At 60.3% G+C, this 17,501-nt stretch overlaps 3 protein-coding genes across 5 annotated transcripts; all 3 read left to right on the top strand.

Moving 5' to 3' along the window:
- The first annotated feature begins 155 nt into the window (after positions 1-155).
- B4GAT1 (beta-1,4-glucuronyltransferase 1) lies at positions 156-2,411 on the top strand. Its single transcript, XM_081240775.1, has 2 exons — positions 156-1,323; positions 1,551-2,411. Exons 1-2 carry the CDS (start codon positions 268-270, stop codon positions 1,740-1,742), a joined length of 1,248 nt encoding a protein of 415 aa, XP_081096901.1. The 5' UTR covers positions 156-267; the 3' UTR covers positions 1,743-2,411.
- Positions 2,412-2,657: 246 nt separating this feature from the next.
- BRMS1 (BRMS1 transcriptional repressor and anoikis regulator) lies at positions 2,658-9,811 on the top strand. Of its 3 annotated transcripts, XM_081240399.1 has the most exons (11): positions 2,658-2,818; positions 5,400-5,545; positions 5,614-5,704; positions 5,820-5,947; positions 6,095-6,174; positions 6,259-6,355; positions 6,931-7,023; positions 8,132-8,196; positions 8,698-8,737; positions 8,877-8,986; positions 9,254-9,811. In XM_081240399.1, the coding sequence occupies exons 1-11, from the start codon at positions 2,667-2,669 to the stop codon at positions 9,317-9,319; spliced, it is 1,068 nt and encodes a 355-aa protein (XP_081096525.1). In that variant the 5' UTR covers positions 2,658-2,666; the 3' UTR covers positions 9,320-9,811. The 3 variants fall into 3 exon arrangements, with proteins under 3 accessions (XP_081096525.1, XP_081096524.1, XP_081096523.1); XM_081240398.1 differs by lacking the exon at positions 8,877-8,986 and having other exon boundaries at positions 2,660-2,818; positions 5,829-5,947; XM_081240397.1 differs by lacking the exon at positions 8,877-8,986 and having other exon boundaries at positions 2,661-2,818.
- Positions 9,812-10,767: 956 nt separating this feature from the next.
- On the top strand, positions 10,768-17,501 carry RIN1 (Ras and Rab interactor 1). The gene is made up of 10 exons (XM_081239275.1): positions 10,768-10,926; positions 11,074-11,254; positions 11,353-11,467; positions 11,560-11,632; positions 11,775-11,866; positions 12,021-12,758; positions 13,380-13,685; positions 13,998-14,129; positions 14,255-14,406; positions 15,357-17,501. The coding sequence occupies exons 1-10, from the start codon at positions 10,841-10,843 to the stop codon at positions 15,840-15,842; spliced, it is 2,361 nt and encodes a 786-aa protein (XP_081095401.1). The 5' UTR covers positions 10,768-10,840; the 3' UTR covers positions 15,843-17,501.

The following is a 17,501-nucleotide window of genomic DNA, read 5'->3' as shown; positions in this document are numbered from 1 at the left end:
AGGCGCGGCGGAACGGTGGCGGGCAGTTTCCAGCGTTTACAAAGCGCGCGGCGCGGGCAGAGAATGCAGTAGCTCCTCCCGGTGCACAGGGGGCGAGCTGGCGCGCCCGAGGCCGGCGCGGGCGGGCGGGCGCGGCTGCGCGAGGGACTCGGCTCGCCTCGGCTCGCTTCGGCCGCGCTCGGCAGTCTGCGGTAAATCCGGGCTTGCGGCGGCAGGCAGAGGCTGCGGCCCGGTGGTCTCTGCTGCGCGCCGCGAGCCGCGAGAGCCATGCAGATGTCCTACGCCATACGGTGCGCCTTCTACCAGCTGCTGCTGGCCGCGCTAATGCTGGTGGCGATGCTGCAGCTGCTCTACCTGTCGCTGCTGTCCGGGCTGCACGGGCAGGAGGAGCAAGACCAATATTTTGAATTCTTTCCCCCGTCCCCCCGGTCGGTGGACCAAGTCAAGGCGCAGCTCCGCACCGCGCTGGCCTCCGGAGGCGTCCTGGACGCTAGCGGCGACTATCGCGTCTACAGGGGCCTACTGAAGACCACCATGGACCCCAACGATGTGATCCTGGCCACTCACGCCAGTGTGGACAACCTGCTGCACCTATCGGGCCTGTTGGAGCGCTGGGAGGGCCCGCTATCCGTGTCGGTGTTCGCCGCCACCAAGGAGGAGGCGCAGCTGGCCACGGTGCTGACCTACGCGCTGAGCAGCCACTGCCCCGATATGCGTGCCAGGGTTGCCATGCACCTTGTGTGCCCCTCACGCTATGAGGCCGCCGTGCCTGACCCCCGGGAGCCAGGGGAGTTTGCCCTGTTGCGGTCCTGCCAGGAGGTCTTTGACAAGCTAGCCAGGGTGGCCCAGCCCGGGATCAATTACGCGCTGGGCACCAACGTCTCCTACCCCAATAACCTGCTGAGGAATCTGGCTCGTGAGGGGGCCAACTATGCCCTGGTAATCGACGTGGACATGGTGCCCAGTGAGGGGCTGTGGAGAGGCCTGCGAGAAATGCTGGATCAGAGCAAGCAATGGGCGGGCACAGCGCTGGTGGTGCCTGCCTTCGAGATCCGTCGAGCCCGCCGCATGCCCACGAACAAAAACGAGCTGCTGCAGCTCTACCAGGTGGGCGAGGTGCGGCCCTTTTATTATGGGCTGTGCACCCCCTGCCAGGCGCCCACCAACTACTCCCGCTGGGTCAACCTGCCAGAAGAGACCTTGCTGAGGCCTGCCTACGTGGTGCCCTGGCAAGACCCCTGGGAGCCATTCTACGTGGCCGGAGGCAAGGTGCCCAACTTCGACGAGCGCTTTCGGCAGTATGGCTTCAATCGTATCAGCCAGGTGCTCATAAGGGAGAGGGCAGGGGAAATGGGGCAGGATGGATGGTGGGGTCAGGGAGCTATGAGTGGCTCTGGATGGAAAAGAGGCAGTGAGGCAGGAGGGATCATAGTTCAGGAGGTGGTTGGATGGTCGCCTCCAGAGGAACAGGAATGCTGGAGCGAGCAGGGATGTCAGTCTCTGCCCTAGGAATGTCATCAAATTTTGCTGACCTGTCTCTCCCCCCACAGGCCTGTGAGCTGCACGTGGCAGGATTCGATTTCGAGGTGCTGAACGAAGGTTTCCTGGTTCATAAGGGCTTCAAAGAAGCTCTGAAATTCCATCCCCAGAAAGAGGCCGAAAATCAGCACAATAAGATCCTTTACCGTCAGTTCAAACAGGAGTTGAAAGCCAAGTACCCTGACTCCCCACGTCACTGCTGAGCCCCTCCCTCCCCTAGCCTGAGAAGTCTCAGCCTCCTCACTCCTTAGGCCGCCCCTCAGGCCTGACTGGGGTAAGAAATGTCACTCCACTTTACAGTGGCAGCTGTGGTGTTTGAACACTGGACTTGAGTATGGGATGCTGGGATCAAGTCCTAGCTTAATCACTAACTAGTTGTGTGGCCTTGAGCAAATCCCGTTCTCTCTCTGAGCCTCAGTTACCCCATCTGTTAAAGGGAGGTGAGAATACCTACCTCACAGAACTGTTAGGAGGTTCAGATGAGATGCTACGTGTGAAAACATTCTGTAAGCTTCGTACAAATGTGAAGTATTATTAATATTATTGCAGTATTATTATTGTTGTTATTATTATTGTTATTAACACTCTTGGGTGGGTGGGCTGTAGGAGAGCAAAATACGAATGGGGCAGAGCTGAGAAGTCTGAGTACTTAACAAAATGGGCATTTTGGAAAGAAATCAGTTGAAGGCGTTGAATTTAGTTCTTAGCTTTTAGGCAACTTCCTGGTTGTCTTAGGCCTCCGTCTCGGGGGCCCTGGAGAAGGGATGGGTCTGCAGGCTCTGTGCGTGGGAGTCTGAGATCTGGACCCCTGAATAGGCTGGGCTGGGTAATTTGCCTACTGACTACAATGTGTAAATAAATGAGTGTTCACACCTAAAGCCGGCTCCATTACTCTCCTGAACCGGGCGGGGTGGGGGAGCAGGTCGCGGGTTCTCCCCTTTCAAGCCTTGGGTGGTGGCTGCGGACCGAGGCGCGCGGGCGGCAGAGCAAGAAACGCACAAGGGCCTTTCCTGTCTGTTGAAAGCCTGTGTGAATTTCAGTCGGTTGCTATGGGAACCGGCCCGCGGTATCCCGGCATGCCTCGCCCCCAGCTGTCCAATTGTGAGCACTCCGACGGGCGCCTGCTGATGACGCATGCGGAAGCGTGGACAGGCTCTCGCTTCCGGAGAAAAGGCTCGCTCGGCGCTTCCGGGAGCCCCGCGGCGGCGGCCAGAACCGGCAGCCTCCGGTACCTCTCAGGGAGTCTCGGACGTGAGGCCGGAGGCCCCACTCCCCGCGGGTGCGTAACGCCAACCCTGGCGCCTGGTTTGCCCTCTCCGGCCAGTGGGTCGGAGCCGGCCCAATCTCCGGGGCCGAAGCGGAGGCTTAACCGGCCGGATGCGTGCCGGGGGCCGCGGGACCGGTGCTGGCCGTGAAAGAGCCAGTGATTGTCCCGCCCGCACCCGCGCGTACGCAGATGGAGCGGGACGGGAGGCTCTCGGCGCGCCGTAGAGGGGCTGTGTTGGCTTCTTCGAGGGTGGGGAAGAATCTTCCTTCCGAGGCGGCCTGCCCTCGACATGCTCACTTTCTGAGAGATAAACTGCCTGTGCACAGTGCCTTATAATTTGCTTTTCCATTCCTTACCGCTTGCAATCTTTATTATTCTCTTTTTATACCCAGGGTAAGGAGGGGGAGGTTGTGATTTAATTTAGCTCACCCAGTAGACTCAGACTGCTGGAGAGACCTCCCCCAACCCCTCACCCTTTCTGGTCCGGAAAGGTAGGACTTACCTACCGCTGCGTCTTCTAAAATAAATATATTTAACAGTGAAGAGGGATTGCGAAGTTTGGGAAATGCAGGAACTGCGGCTTGAGAATGGGAAAGATGAGGCTGGTTTGGAGAACCGAGGTTTTCACGTCAGGGTCAGATCATTTGTGAAATCATTGAGGAAGGTTTCACAACTGTCCTCTAGGCTAGGCCAGTTAATTTACTTGAATTGACGTTTGCTACCACTACAGAGGCCAGGGGCGAGCAAGAAGTAAAAGCCAGTCCCTGCCCTGCAAAAGTTTGTTTGGTTCAATTTGTATTTGCAAATCCTCCAGTCATTAGATGAGTTAGTACTGTGCTAGGCGAATAAAGCACATGTGCAGCCCAGCCCTGGTGAGGCTTACAGACTGGTTGGGGAGACAGACGTGAGAACGGGCAAATAGGCATGTAAATGAATAAGGAAGGGTGTCTCCACGGAGGTAAAGGACTACAAACAAAGTGCCCCGACAAGCACGTCACAGTGAACCAGAAGCGCCCCGGAGACAGGGATGATCTGTTGAGAAGACTGTATATTCGTCCTCTTGGGTGATCGTTTGGCCGCACTCGGCATTGTCACGTCTCCTTCGTTCTGAAGTTCTCTCCATGCTTCGAGTTTTCCCTCCTCCATCTCTTGCTACTTCCCTTCTGTTTTGCAGGGGTCGCATCATCTGCCCCGTTGGTGACCCTGGGCGTCCCATCACAAGCCCCTTCTCCACACATTCTGCCTCGCGGGTTGCACCCTCTCCCAAGGCCTGAAGAGCTCACTATATGTGATGACCAGATCTCTGCAGCCCAGATTTCTCTCTGAGGCTTAGACCCAGGTGTCCCCAACCCTGCCCCTTCTCTCCTTTCGGGGTCTTTGCTTACGCTACTCACTCTGGTTAGAATGCTCCCTCCCTCACCCAGCTCAGTTCATCTGTCTGGCCCATCCTCCTCTGCCCTCAAAACTGCAGCAGGCTCCAGGTCCCAGTTTAGCTGTCTCTCACATATGCCCCTCGTCTTAACTTTTCTCACCCCACAGTAATGATCTGCTTCTTGGCCTCTCTCTCATCCAGGAACTTGTAAACTCCTCGAGGTCAGAGACTGTCTTTCTGTCACACTTGTGCCTGCCTCCTACCATGCTGTCTGATGGTACCTAGCATATATTAGATTTTCAGTAAAGATTAAATGAGTGAATAAAAGAAGGAATGCTTAAGAGTATTCAGTGTTGCTGAGAAGTCAGCCTGAGGTAAGCACCACAAAATACTGGCATTAGGTACAAGGTGGTCATCTGTTAACTCTGCAGGATCAGTTGCAGCTGAGAGCAGTGGTACGGAAACGGACTGGAGCAAGCGGAAGGTGAAAGCAGGAAGAGCAAGGCCTAGAAAACGGGGGGCGGTTGAGCGGAGTGGGGTGAAGTTTTGTGTTTCTGATTTCTCTATATGGTGGGAAATTCCTGAGTGCGTCTAAAGTTTCATGGGACAGAGCTGTCAAGAGGGAGAGTGGAGGATGCAGAAGACGGGAGCACTGGTGACGTGAGGTCTTAAAGGAAGAAGAGGGAGATAGGATTTGAGCACAGTGAGAAGACGAGCGTTGTAGAGTGTTCTCGGGAAGAGAAGTGGATGGCATCATAGAAGGTGCAGCACGGCGGGCGGGGGGCGCTGGGGAGGAAGTGCATGGTGTATCTGAGAACTAAGCGTTAGAAGGTGGGGTGAAGGAGCTGGACCAGCAGTTCAAGTCCAGTCTATGCAGGGCCTTGAAAGCCCCAGTCAGAAGTTTGGGCCCCACAGACAGTGGGGAGCCCACCCTTGGCCTTTCCCATCTTATGGATCGTCACCTTGGCCACTATTCCCGGGACTGGGATCACCAGCAGCATCCAAGGGCATGGGCCTTTCTGTGGCTCCCAGGCTTCCGGGAGATGTGCAGGCAGGGCCACTTGCACCTGCCCCACCCAGCGTGTGCCCAGGGTGTGGCGAGTCCACTCACCCCGCCAGTTGTCCCTGTCTGCAGTGAGGCTTGGTTTGACTTCCCAAGTGGCCACTTTCCCGCTCAGAGCTGTGGGCAGTGGCAAGTGATGGCTCCACTCCTACTCCCAGAGCCCAGATGCCCGTCCAGCCTCCAAGCAAAGACACAGAGGAGATGGAAGCAGAGGGCGACTCAGCCGCCGAGATGAATGGGGAGGAGGAAGAGAGCGAGGAGGAACGGAGCGGCAGCCAGACCGAGTCCGAGGAGGAGAGCTCAGGTGAGCCCCACACACCCGTGCGCCCGCCCGCCCCTGCTCCACCGGCCCTTACTGGCCTCTTGTCCCAGAGATGGACGATGAGGACTACGAGCGCCGCCGCAGCGAGTGCGTCAGTGAAATGCTGGACCTGGAGAAGCAGTTCTCGGAGCTGAAGGAGAAGTGAGCAAGGGGCCCTGGGGCCGGGCAGGGCTGGCTGGGGCCTGCTGTGGAGCGGGCGCTCCGCTCGTGTTTGACGGGCGAGCACACGGGTGCGCGGCTGCCTCTTACCTCCCAGGTTGTTCAGGGAACGGCTGAGTCAGCTGCGGGTGCGGCTGGAGGAGGTGGGAGCTGAGAGGGCGCCCGAATACACAGAGCCTCTCGGGGGGCTGCAGCGGAGCCTCAAGATCCGCATTCAGGTGGCAGGTCTGTGCCCTGTTCCCCTACCAGAAGCCATGGCTCTCTGTCCCCTTCCCCTCTCGTCCCTGCCCTGCCTCACCCATGCTCCCGGCCCCCCTTTATGGGCCCCTGGGTCCCTGGCCAAGCAGGACCTCCCTCTCCCTCCCTCCACAGGGATTTACAAGGGCTTCTGTCTGGACGTGATCAGGAACAAGTACGAGTGTGAGCTGCAGGGAGCCAAGCAGCACCTGGAGGTGAATGTGCCGGGCGCTGGGCGCTGGGTGGGGACGGAAGTGGCCGCCCTGGCCTGCCTGGCTGAGCCAGTCTGCCTCTTCCAGAGTGAGAAGCTGCTGCTCTACGACACCCTGCACGGGGAGCTGCAGGAGCGGATCCAGAGGCTGGAGGAGGACCGCCAGAGCCTGGACATCAGCTCTGGTGAGGCGAGCGGCCAGCTGGGCACCCCTGCCCCAGGCCCTGTGCTTTCAGTGCCTGCCCCCCATCTGGGCCTCAGCTTCCCCGCCTGCACAGGGGGGTTGTAAGAGGACCTGCTTCGTGGTCACTGTGGGGACTGAATGAAAGCAGCCAGGGAAGCGCCTAGCCCAGAGCCTGGCACACAGTGGGGACTCAGGAAGAGCAGGTCCCCTGCCCCCCTGCTCGATTTCCAGAACGGAGGTGTCAGAATTCTGACACACGCACATGCCATGGCCAAGTCCTCTCCATGTCCACAGGCAGACGTTCATACAGGGCACTGGGGAGGGAGGAATTATTACTGTACCCTTGTCCATGAAACAGGTGAAGAAACCGAGGCTCACAAAATCACGGTGACCCCTTTCCCAGGGTTGAACTCAGCTTCCAACCCCAAGCCCAGGCTTCTCTGCACTGCCCTGGTTGGGGTAGGGGCGCGGGTGATGGGGAAGGGCTGGCGTGGCCCCGGTGAGGGACGCAGGCCACAGGGGTGGGGCGTCCTGGGATGGCCGGCACCCTGATCCTGACCCTGGTCTGCGGCACAGAGTGGTGGGATGACAAACTGCACTCCAGAGGCAGCTCGAAGACCTGGGGATCCCTGCCGCCCAGCAAGAGGAAGAAGGCCCCTCTTGTTTCCGGTATCCTTTCCCCCACGGTGGCCCGAGCTGGGCAAGAGGTCAGGGCGGAGGAGGGCGGAGGGACACGGAAGACAGAGGCAGACCAGACTCACTTATGGTCATCTGGCATCCTGTGGCCATGTCCAGTCAAATCCAGCCATCAGGGATTTTTTGCGGGGTCCTCCTAGGCTGTGTGGACCGTAAAAAATAGAAACATCCATCCAGAGATTTCCCCATAATTTCCTGAGTGAGATCTCCTTTGAGCCCCTTCTGGCTTTCCCATGATGTCCCAGGCTTTCCCACCCCCATGCCTTTGCTGACTTTCCACTCTCCTATCGGCTGCCTTTGCCTGTGTGCCTGCTCAGTGCTCATCTCGGTTGTTACCTCCTCCACGAAGCCTCTCCTGGTTTCTCCACCGAAATGGCTATTTAAGTATTACCCCTGTACCTAAACTGGGGCACCGGCCTCCCACCTGGGCATCGTCATCTCTGCCCCGCCCCAGGCGTGAGTCCCTTTGGTCTCCTGGCACAGCAGCTCGGAGTTGAATTGAATTGAATTCTCTTGTGCACCCCACCCCACCCCTCATATTCCTGCAGCAACCAGATTCTCAGGGCACTGACCTCCTGGTGGTGGGAATCAGGTTCACGCAGGGAGGGAAAGAAGAATCTGAGCTGCAGAGACTTGAAGGGTGAATGGGAGGTGAGGGTGTGGAGACATCGGGGACAGAGTGGCTGGTCCCCACAGGGGAGTGTGAGACCGAAGGAGGGTTGTTTTCAGGACAGAGAAGACTAGAGTCTCTTTGTAGATGGGGAAAGGGGCCAGATCCCTGAGTGGGTGGCATGGACCTTGGCCTTCTGGCCTTGAGACCGGAGAAGAGGGGAGGGGAGCTGAGCAGTAGGAGGGTTGAGGCTGGAAGGCCCCCGTGGAGTGGGTGAAATAGGCCATAGCCATGCCACCCCTCCACCCGGGGGCTAGGAGGTAGGAGGTGGAGCTGGAGCTCTTATCAAGGTCCTCGGCTCCCTGCCCCGCTGTCCACGGCACCGCCTCTCCTGAGTGTTGGAGCTCCCGGGCCAAGGCCCGTCACCTGCCCCCTCTACCAGGCTTCCTGCTTCCTTGACCCCCACTGCAGGCCCTTACATCGTGTACATGCTGCAGGAGATCGACATCCTGGAGGACTGGACGGCCATCAAAAAGGTGGGTCCGGTGCTGCCTGTCTCAGGATGGGGGCTGGCAGTGCAGCGCCCCCTCCCCAACCAGATGCCAGCTTTGGTCTTTGCAGGCTCTCCACGTGTGGACTTCCTGAGAGCCTGGGGAGCTCTCTGCTCAGCCCTCGGCACCCTCTGCCTCCAGCCCAGGTTCCCTGGCATTGCTTGAGCTCCCAAGCCTCCTTCGGCCTGAGGCTGGCCTGGAGGAGGGAGTTTCTAGTGTACATCAGCCCCTTCCTTGTTGCAGGGCAGGTTTTGATGGGGTCGGGGGGGTAAAGGGAGGGCGGGAAGGTGGGAAAGCAGCTGGGCTGCCTGGGTCTCTGACAGGAGAGCACATCAAACCTTTGTCTAGAAGGGGTCTTATCCCCCGGCAACCTCTCGAGTGCAGCCCAGACCCAGCAGCGCCTCCACCCCAGAAAGGCTGATGGTGGAGGGGGGACTTGCCAAGCTGGAGGCAGGCTCTCAGGGGGGTTTCTTCTTACCCACCCAGGCAAGAGCAGCCGTGTCCCCTCAGAAGAGAAAATCAGATGGTAAGAACCAGCGGGGTCGGGACTTCCCTGGCGGTCCGGTGGTTAAGACTCCGCGCTTCCACTGCAGGGGGCATGGGTTCGATCCCTGGTAAAAAAAAAAAAAACCCACAAACCACCGGGGTTGTTCTCCCTCCCCCAGCCCAGCCTCCAGGAAAGGAGCCCAGAGGGAGGCAGGGTTTGTGTCAGATCAGTGGCCTGAGAGAGTCAGGACGGTCTGGGTGTGAGGGCATTGTGGGAGTTAGGGCGGGGGTGGGTAATGGGGCTAGGTGACGGACCTGCCCTGCCAGCTCTGGTTAGGGAGGGTGGAGTGCTGAGCCCTAGCAGCTGGCCTGGAGGGCCCAGAGTACCAGAAAGGCCCAGGAATCGGGTGTGGAGCTGACCTGCGCCCTCCTGGCCTTGCCTGCTCTGGGCCAGACTCAGGCCACTCCTCTCAGTCCCCCATATGAAGTGCCTGCTTCCCTCTTGGTTCGCCATCCTCTCACCTGCAGTGATTTTTCCCTTCCTGTGTACCCCCAGGACCTTGACCCTGCTGTTCACAGCCAGGGGGCCCTTGGAGCAGCTGGCAGCAAACCCAGCATTTGAACTTACCTGCTGCAGAAAGGCAGACTGACAGGCCCCTCAGCGTCTGCCCAGCCAGCCCTCCAGTGCTGCTGTGGCCCTCCCGTCCATCCACCACTGGTCTGGACTCCTCCTCTGCCCCTCCTCGGGGCCCTGTTCAACTGTGGCCTGGAGCTGCCCTAGCCAGGCAACACTGTCTCCTCCATCCCCGGCTAGCCCACCACCTGCCCCCACCGAAGGTCAGCCTCCGCGGTGCCCTCCCTGGTGAAGATGTGCCTCATCTTAAGCCAAAGCAGCATCCTTTCTGCTGACCTTGGATCTGGCTCCCTAGTCACCGAGCCAGTGAGCTGGGTCCCACTTCACGGGAACTCTGGGCCAGAAATGATATTTGGGGGACCTTTGTGTCCTGGCTGTTGCTGGAGGTGAGAAGACAGGCTCCCCAGGTCTTCCTTCTCAAGGCGGTTCCTGGTGTCCGCCTCCCAGATTTCAGGGACTGGAATTAAAACCTTTCTGGGACTCTGGTGTGACCAGCGTGTGTCTAATTTACCTTGCAAGGGAATCAGGGCTCTCGTGGAGAGTGCTTGTGACAGGCAGTCTCTTCTGGGGTCCCTGGTACCTCTTCTCACTGCCTAGCGGGAGCCTACCCACTCGTGACTTGGGGTATAGGCTGGGGAAGGGGGGGTCTCCCACTCGCCTGCTCCCCAGAGGTGGGGGGCAGGGCCCTGGACGGCCTGGTGCTGGTGAGCGACGTCTGAAGCAACATGTGGCACAGGCAGAGCACGTGGCCTTGGGTGGGGACGGGGACTGGGTACTCGGTGCTTGGAGACTGGATCATGTCTGCACCTGCCCCAGTCACTTGGCAGATTGGCAAGGCAGGCTGGCAGAGCCTGTGTGCGTGGGAGGCAGCTGGCAGCAGCGCCATGTTCTGACCACCTCACAGCCAGACTCCCCCCCTGTTTAGCGCTGACTGTTAGAACCACCCCCAGAACCTCAGTTAAGCAAAGAGGTTAGTTTCCATGGAGACACAGCATCCTTTCTCCACGGCAACCTGAAATCCCAAAGCGCAAGTTAAGCTCAGGAATGCGTCATCGGTGACCTGTAGGGGGCGCTCTCCCTCAAGGCTGACCTCAAGACTGTGGACAGATGAGCAGTTGACCACAGACGGTAAAGGTGCCCCAAAGGCTGCCCCAAAGGCGAGACCTGTGCCGATCTAGATGGGCCCTGCTTAACCCCTTCCTGCCCACCTGTATGATTGGAGGAGGCTGGCAAGGCTGCAGGACGCACTGTGTGGCGGTGGTAGCCCCACAGCTGGGGCCCTCGGAGGGCCACTTGCATGGAGACGATCCCTGCCGCCAGAGGCTGGGCCCAGAACGGAGGAAGCAGGCACTGCCCGGGCTGCGTGGACACACAAGAGTTAACTGGCGGCTGTGACAGGGCGAACCGCCCTCAGGAAGTGTTACTCACCACTGGGAATGTGAGCGCGTTTGCCTTGGGGGCTGGATTCTCTTCCTGAGTCCCCGGGAGACACCGAAGGAGCTCCCAGCCATGGAAGCCCCTGGAGAGTCTGGAGCAGGCCTTCTCGGAGCCCCCAGCCCAACCAGCTTCGCACCTGGGCACCTGGAGAGAGAGAAGTTAGTGAAGTTGGAAGGGCAGCCGGGTGGGGCAGTGGGTGGGGGGGGGCCACAGAACTGGGTCTGTCCTGGGGCAAAGGAGGGGGAGAGGGTTGAGCAAAGGTCCCAGCCCCTGGACCCCTGCTCAGGTCTGGTGCCTGCCCGCAGGCCAGCCCAGGACCCGCTGTACGATGTGCCTGATGCCGGCGGGGCACGAGCAGGTGGGCCCCAGCAACCCGGGCGCACCGTGAGCCTGCGGGAGCGCCTGCTGCTTACCCGGCCCGTGTGGCTGCAGCTGCGGGCCAACGCCGCGGCCGCGCTGCACGTGCTGAGGACCGAGCCCCCCGGGGTGAGTCTTCCCCCACCCCTGGGGCTTGTGGCCGAGGGTGGGAGGGAGAGGGGGCTGGACGTGGAGGTCCTGAGCCTCCGACCCCTGTCCACTTGCAGACATTCCTGGTACGGAAATCTAACACTCGCCAGTGCCAAGCCTTGTGCATGCGGCTGCCGGAGGCCAGCGGCCCCTCCTTCGTCTCCAGCCACTACATCCAGGAGAGCCCTGGGGGTGAGAGGGACCGGCCTGGCGGGAGGGGCTGGAAGCCATCAAGGCAGGGCACCGGGGTTCCCCAGAGAACAACCTCACTTCCCGTCTCTCAGGCGTCTCCTTGGAGGGCTCAGAGCTTGTGTTCCTGGACCTGGTCCAGCTCGTCTGTGCCTACTGCCACACCCGGTGAGCCTGCCTGCAGGGCGCCTGCTGGCCATGGGGCCCTGCTCCCTGGGATACCCTGTCCTCCTCCCCCACAGACGCTCTCAGTGCCCACAGCCCGGAGCTTTCCTCACTCCTGACTTTTTGCTCCCCTCTCCGGCCTCAGGGACATTCTTCTCCTCCCGCTTCAGCTCCCCAGAGCCATCCGCCAGGCAGCCACCCGCAAGGAGCTGGAAGCCATCTCCCATCTGGGCATTGGTGAGGGCTCCCCAGCTACCCGTTGCTCAGATGGACAAGCTGAGGCCAAGAGGGAAAGGGAAGGCATGGGCACACCGCCTGAAGCCTGTGCCTTTCCCTCGGTTGGGCCCCCTCCCTGAACCCCCTGAGGCCCCAACCTGTTTCTCTTCCCTAGAGTTCTGGAGCTCCTCCCTCAACACCAAGGCTCAGCCAGGCCCATCTGAAGGCCCACTGCTGCCCCGGCTGAAGCCCCGGTCCCCACAAGAGCTGGACCAGGGCACTGGAGCTGCCCTGTGTTTCTTCAACCCCTTGTTCCCAGGGGACCTGGGCCCCACCAAGCGGGAGAAATTCAAGAGGAGCTTCAAAGTGCGTGTGTCCACAGAGACCTCCAGCCCCCTGTCTCCACCAGCTGTGCCGCCTCCCCCAGTCCCAGTGCTGCCAGGGACAGCCCCCAACCAGACAGAAAGGTTGCCCTCTCGCCAGCTGCTGCGGAGGGAGAGCTCAGTGGGGTACCGTGTGCCAGGGGGCACCGGCCCCAGCCTCCCACCACTGCCTTCCCTCCAGGAGGTGGATTGCGGCTCCCCCAGCAGCTCAGAGGAGGAGGGGGTGCCAGGGTCCCAGGGGAGCCCAGCAACCTCACCACGCCTGGGCCGCCGGCGGCCCCTGCTTCGGTCCATGAGCGCTGCCTTCTGCTCCCTGCTGGCGCCCGAGCGGCAGGTGGGCCGGGCAGCCACAGCGCTGATGCAGGACCGACACACAGCCGTGGGCCAGCTGGTGCAGGACCTACTGACCCAGGTGCGGGCCGGCTCTGAGACCCAGGAGCTGCAGGGTATCCGCGAGGCGCTGAGCCGGGCCCGAGCCATGCTGAGCGCGGAGCTGGGCCCTGAGAAGCTGCTGCCACCAGAAAGGCTGGGTGAGACTCCAGCCCGGGGCTCTGCCAGTTCAGCCCCATCTCCCCATTCCACTCTCTCTGCCTCCCCACACTGCCAGCCTGTCTCTCAGTCTGTTCTGCTGCTTTACAAATCCACCTTGTCTCACCACCATTCAAGCAAATTCTGTCCACCGCCTGCCTCCCTGTCACCAAGTTTCCAACTCTTTATTTATTCATTTATTTATTTATTTATTTTATTTTTGGCCACGTTGGGTCTTCGTTGCTGCGCGCGGGCTTTCTGTAGCTGCGGTGAGCAGGGGCTTCTCTTCGTTGCGGTGAGCAGGCTTCTCATTGTGGTGGCTTCCCTTGTTGCGGAGCACGGGCTCTAGGCGTACAGGCTTCAGTAGTTGTGGCGCACAGGCTCAGTAGTTGTGGCACACGGGCTTAGTTGCTCCGCGGCACGTGGGATCTTCCCGGACTAGGGATCGAACCTGTGTCCCCTGCATTGGCAGGTGGATTCTTAACCACTGCGCCACCTGGGAAGTCCCAAGGTTCCTCCTCTTTTTCATCCCTCTCCTCTCCTGATCGTGCCCTTCCTCCCAGGGACTCTGCCCCCTACCCCTGCTCTGGCTCCCCTGACCCCTGCCTACCTCTCCCCCGCAGAATGCGTTCTGGAGAAGTCGCTACATCGCTCCGTGCTCAAGCCTCTCCGGCCCATCCTGGTGGCCCGCCTGCGGCACCGTCTTTCCACCAACGGTTCCCTGGGCCGCCTGGCTGAAGGCCTCTGCCTGGCCCGGGCCCAGGGCCCCAGAGCCTTCGGGTCCCACTTAAGCCTGCCCTCCCCAGTAGAGGTGGAACAGGTGCGCCAGAAGCTACTGCAGCTACTTCGTGCCTACTCACCCAGCGCCCAGGTCAAGCGGCTCCTGCAGGCCTGCAAGCTGCTTTACACAGCCTTGAGGACCCAGGCAGGTATGCCCCCTCCCACCGTCTCCCACTGGCCCCTGCCAAGTCAGAGGCAGGCCACCAGGCAGAGGCTCCAGGAATGGCACAGCAGGGAGGAAAAAAAAAAAAGAAGGGTCCAACCCTCCCATTTCACAGATGGTAAAACTGTGGCCCAGAAAACGGTGCGTCCACTCCCCAGGCCTTGCCCCCTGGTTGCCATAGAGACCACAGTACCCAAGGCCTGGCAGGCGGAGGGGAGGGTCCTTGTCTAAGACAAGTAGTGGATTCTGACCCTGGGGCCCCAGAGGAGCCTGAAGCTTCCTCCTCCACCACCCACAGGGGAGGGTGCGGGGGCCGATGAATTCCTCCCACTCCTGAGCCTCGTCCTGGCCCAGTGCGACCTTCCTGAGCTGCTGCTGGAGGCCGAGTACATGTCAGAGCTGCTGGAGCCTGCCTTGCTCACTGGAGAGGGTGAGGGACCCCACACACTCCCCTTCTGTCTGGGTGGGGCTGGGGCGCCCTGACTGAGCAGAGGAGGCGGAAGGAGCAGGTCACTCGCGCCCAGCCTGAGCTGCATTCCTCCCCTTGGTTCCCAGGCGGCTACTACCTGACCAGCCTCTCGGCCAGCCTGGTCCTGCTGAGTGGCCTGAACGAGGCCCACACCCTCCCGCTGAGCCCCTCGCAGGAGCTGCAGTGCTCCCTCAGCCTCTGGGAGCAGCGCCGCCTGCCCGCCACCCACAGCTTCCAGGTAACAGGACTGGCCAACCCCGGGGGGAGTCTGGCATCGTCTGGCGCAGTCCTCTCCTTTGCCCAGTGAGACCCAGGAAAGGAGGGGGAAGGGGAAAGGCCAGTCCTGCATCACCCCACGACAGAAACAGCGCCCCGTGCGCAACACATGTCTGAGCCAGCCTTTCTGGAGGCTGCGTTCCACGAGCCGGCACTGTGCTCAGTGCTCTGGCGGCTCAGCCTTAAATCTTCACAGAAACTCTGAAGTGGGATCATTATTATCCCCATTTTACAGGTGAGGAAACTGAGACATGACATGGGGAGGGAAAGGGACGCAGGCAGATCCTGGCTTCTGGCCCCCAACTGGACTCAGGCTTCCAGCCCGTGACCCCCTCACCCTCCCATCTGAGCTCAGGCGTGGTGTCCTCAGAGCCAAACAGCATCTCTGCCCTTCACCCTCCTTCCATCCAGTCAAGGGATCCTTTCTAGCCTTGGCTAAGAGTCCAGATTTGATAGCCAGATCCTGGATCCAAATGCTGACTCTGCTGCTTTTTGGCTCTGGGAGCTTGGGCAAGTTATATAACGTCTTTGTGCCTCAATTTTCTTGTCTATAAAATGGGGTAATAGTATCTACCTCCTGGGGTTGATATTTGGATGAAATGGGTTAATTCAGGACAAGTACTGAGGGCGCAGAGTAAGCACCACCTGAGTAGGATTGTTAGGCTGTAGAGGCCTGCTGGGGCGTCCTTCCAGCCTGCAGCTGTGACCTACTAGCCCAAGCACATCCCTCCCTTCCTCAGAGCCCCCGCTCAGAGCTCACCTTATTCGAAAAGCTTTTGCCACTGGTTCTACCACTGGATCTGTACCATCCCAGCCCTGTTCCTGCAAAGCCTCTACTGAGACCTCAAGCTTTGCAGCCAGATACGCACCAGGCAGGACTGAGTTCTTGATTTTGCTTCTCCTCCTGCACAGCACCTCCTCCGCGTAGCCTATCAGGACCCCAGCAGTGGCTGTACCTCCAAGACGCTGGCCGTGCCCCCAGGGGCCTCGATTGCCATGCTGAGTAAGCTCTGTGCCACCAAGTTCCGGGTGACCCAGCCTGACACTTTCGGCCTCTTCCTATACAAGGAGCAGGACTACCACCGCCTGCCCCCTGGAGCCCTGGCCCACGAGCTCCCCACCACCGGCTACCTCGTCTATCGCCGGACAGAGTGGCACGAGACCCAGGGGGCCTCACCGGGGGCTGCCACAGAGGAGGGCAGTGGGAGGCCAGAGGCAGAGGGCAGGGAGGAGGAGAAAGGGGGCCGGGGAGATGGGGACACCAAGGTCAAAGCCAGTCCCAGGGACAGCAGGGGAGAGTCTGAGACGATGGCCGAGGGGGGTGAGGACCAGGACAGGGGAGGCCCTACTCAGCCAAGGGGGCCAGAGGCTGAGGGAAGCCAGGCAGCAGAGGAGTAGCTGGGAGTGGGCAGGAGGGCCATTTGGGGCAGAGAACTCTGAGCCTGCTGGGAAGGCCTTCCAGAGCCATCCGCCCCACTGGCCAAGGCACAGCCCCCTAGTCTTCCCCACCCCGGGCCGCTCCGTGTCTGCCACCTCCTCTGACTATCCAGCCCTCTGATCACACCTGCTGGGAGGTGCCTGGACTGGCCACATCTGGGCACTGGAGTAAAGCCCAGGGGGGTTTGGGGGGCCCAAGGCCCCTTGGCCTCTCATCCTTCTCCCCCAGCCGGAGGCCAGCCACCCCGTAGTGGTGAGTGTGCCCAACGGGACAAATCCAACAGGGGCCCCACCTCTGGCAGTGGAGGGCGGGGCTTCAAGGCCCTGAAAGGCCCCACCCACTCCTGGGTGTCAGGAGGATTTGGGGAGGCAGCAAGACGTCAGGGCCCAGTGCTGCCCAGACCACCTGGAGGCCGAGCACCTCCAAACCTCAGTGTCCTCATCTGTGAAGTCGGGGTGCTACTGCTGCCCTACCTTCTCCCAGAAGTCTTCCACGGGTCAGAATGGATGGTTTTGTGGCAAAGCAGAGCTCAGACTAGGGGAAAGGGGAGGGAAGGAGGTTGGATGCTAGCAACACACATACACACACCTCTCCAAGGGTCTGTTCTCCACCCTCACGGAAGGGAGAGGCTCTCCAGGCAGCCCCGGGGACTGGGTCAGGTCCAGCTGAGAGAGCACCCACGTTCTGGTCTTTCCCCAAGATGGGAAGTCCTCCCAGGCACTGTGATGTCCCAAGGGAATGGGACAGAGGAGACAGGCTTCTGAAGTGAGGTGAGGATTCGGAAATCATCTTCTCTGCACTTGACTCTCCTGGACCTCACAAGAGCTTTACGGGGCACAGGGCCTGGCTTTTTACCCACTGAGGCTTGGGAAAGTGACTCCTAAGACACCACACAGGAGGCCATTGGGATCCCCACACCCAAACCAGGGGTCAGGTTCCAGCTACTCCTTGTGTTCTAAACCACCAGTAGATTAACCCTCAAGGTCCAGTAGACCCCAAAGGGAGGCCCAGAGCGGGCAGCAAGTGAGCAAAGAAAATACCAGCAACAACCACAAGGGGGTGCACATGGCCCAGGAAGCTGCCGAGAGGGTGACCTGATGGACGGACGCAGCTCCAGGGCAGCGGCAGTGTAGGTGGTCACGGGGTTTGCAGTCTTGCAGCTGCCAGGCAACCTGGGGACAGTGCCAGGGCCAAGACCTCTGGCCCTCAGCTGTCTTGGAGTCAGGGGTCTGAATGAGGCCAGCCTCAGGGGACCACTCCCTGGGAAGGAGCTAGCCCCTGGTGGAAGGAGGACCCTAACTGGTCTCTGAGGTGCTCCCTCAGACACTGAGCACAAAGGGACATCAGCTCATATATCAGACATGACAGCTGGAAGGTAGAAATCCTGGACATTGGGATTTCAGACCCTCCAGATACAGCCCAGGTTGCAGGGTTCCCAAATTTCACACTAGGCCACCAGCAGCTCTAAGTTCCCCCACTTCTACCCGCCCCCCACAAGCTTCTCGCTGGTGGGGAGTCTCCCTTCACTCTTTTGTATGTCCCCCCAAGTCCCTCACCCAGCCGAGTGCCCTGTACAGTGCTGGGCACTCCACAGGCGCTCAATAAATGTTTTCCACTGA

Source organism: Mesoplodon bidens (assembly GCF_964165515.1).
Source record: "Mesoplodon bidens genome assembly, chromosome: 7".
Classification (NCBI taxonomy): domain Eukaryota; kingdom Metazoa; phylum Chordata; class Mammalia; order Artiodactyla; family Ziphiidae; genus Mesoplodon; species Mesoplodon bidens.
This window is presented reverse-complemented; position numbering and strand designations above follow the sequence as displayed.

Excerpts from the sequence above, each read along its gene's own strand:
- B4GAT1 (XM_081240775.1), top strand. The coding sequence starts at position 268 with ATGCAGATGTCCTACGCCATACGGTGCGCCTTCTACCAGCTGCTGCTG. Across the intron at positions 1,324-1,550 it reads GCTTCAATCGTATCAGCCAG|GCCTGTGAGCTGCACGTGGC; the intron begins GTGCTCATAAGG and ends CTCCCCCCACAG.
- BRMS1 (XM_081240399.1), top strand. The coding sequence starts at position 2,667 with ATGACGCATGCGGAAGCGTGGACAGGCTCTCGCTTCCGGAGAAAAGGC. Across the intron at positions 5,705-5,819 it reads TTCTCGGAGCTGAAGGAGAA|GTTGTTCAGGGAACGGCTGA; the intron begins GTGAGCAAGGGG and ends CTTACCTCCCAG. Across the intron at positions 8,197-8,697 it reads ACTGGACGGCCATCAAAAAG|GCAAGAGCAGCCGTGTCCCC; the intron begins GTGGGTCCGGTG and ends TTACCCACCCAG.
- RIN1 (XM_081239275.1), top strand. The coding sequence starts at position 10,841 with ATGGAAGCCCCTGGAGAGTCTGGAGCAGGCCTTCTCGGAGCCCCCAGC. Across the intron at positions 11,255-11,352 it reads TGAGGACCGAGCCCCCCGGG|ACATTCCTGGTACGGAAATC; the intron begins GTGAGTCTTCCC and ends GTCCACTTGCAG. Across the intron at positions 13,686-13,997 it reads AGCCTTGAGGACCCAGGCAG|GGGAGGGTGCGGGGGCCGAT; the intron begins GTATGCCCCCTC and ends CACCACCCACAG.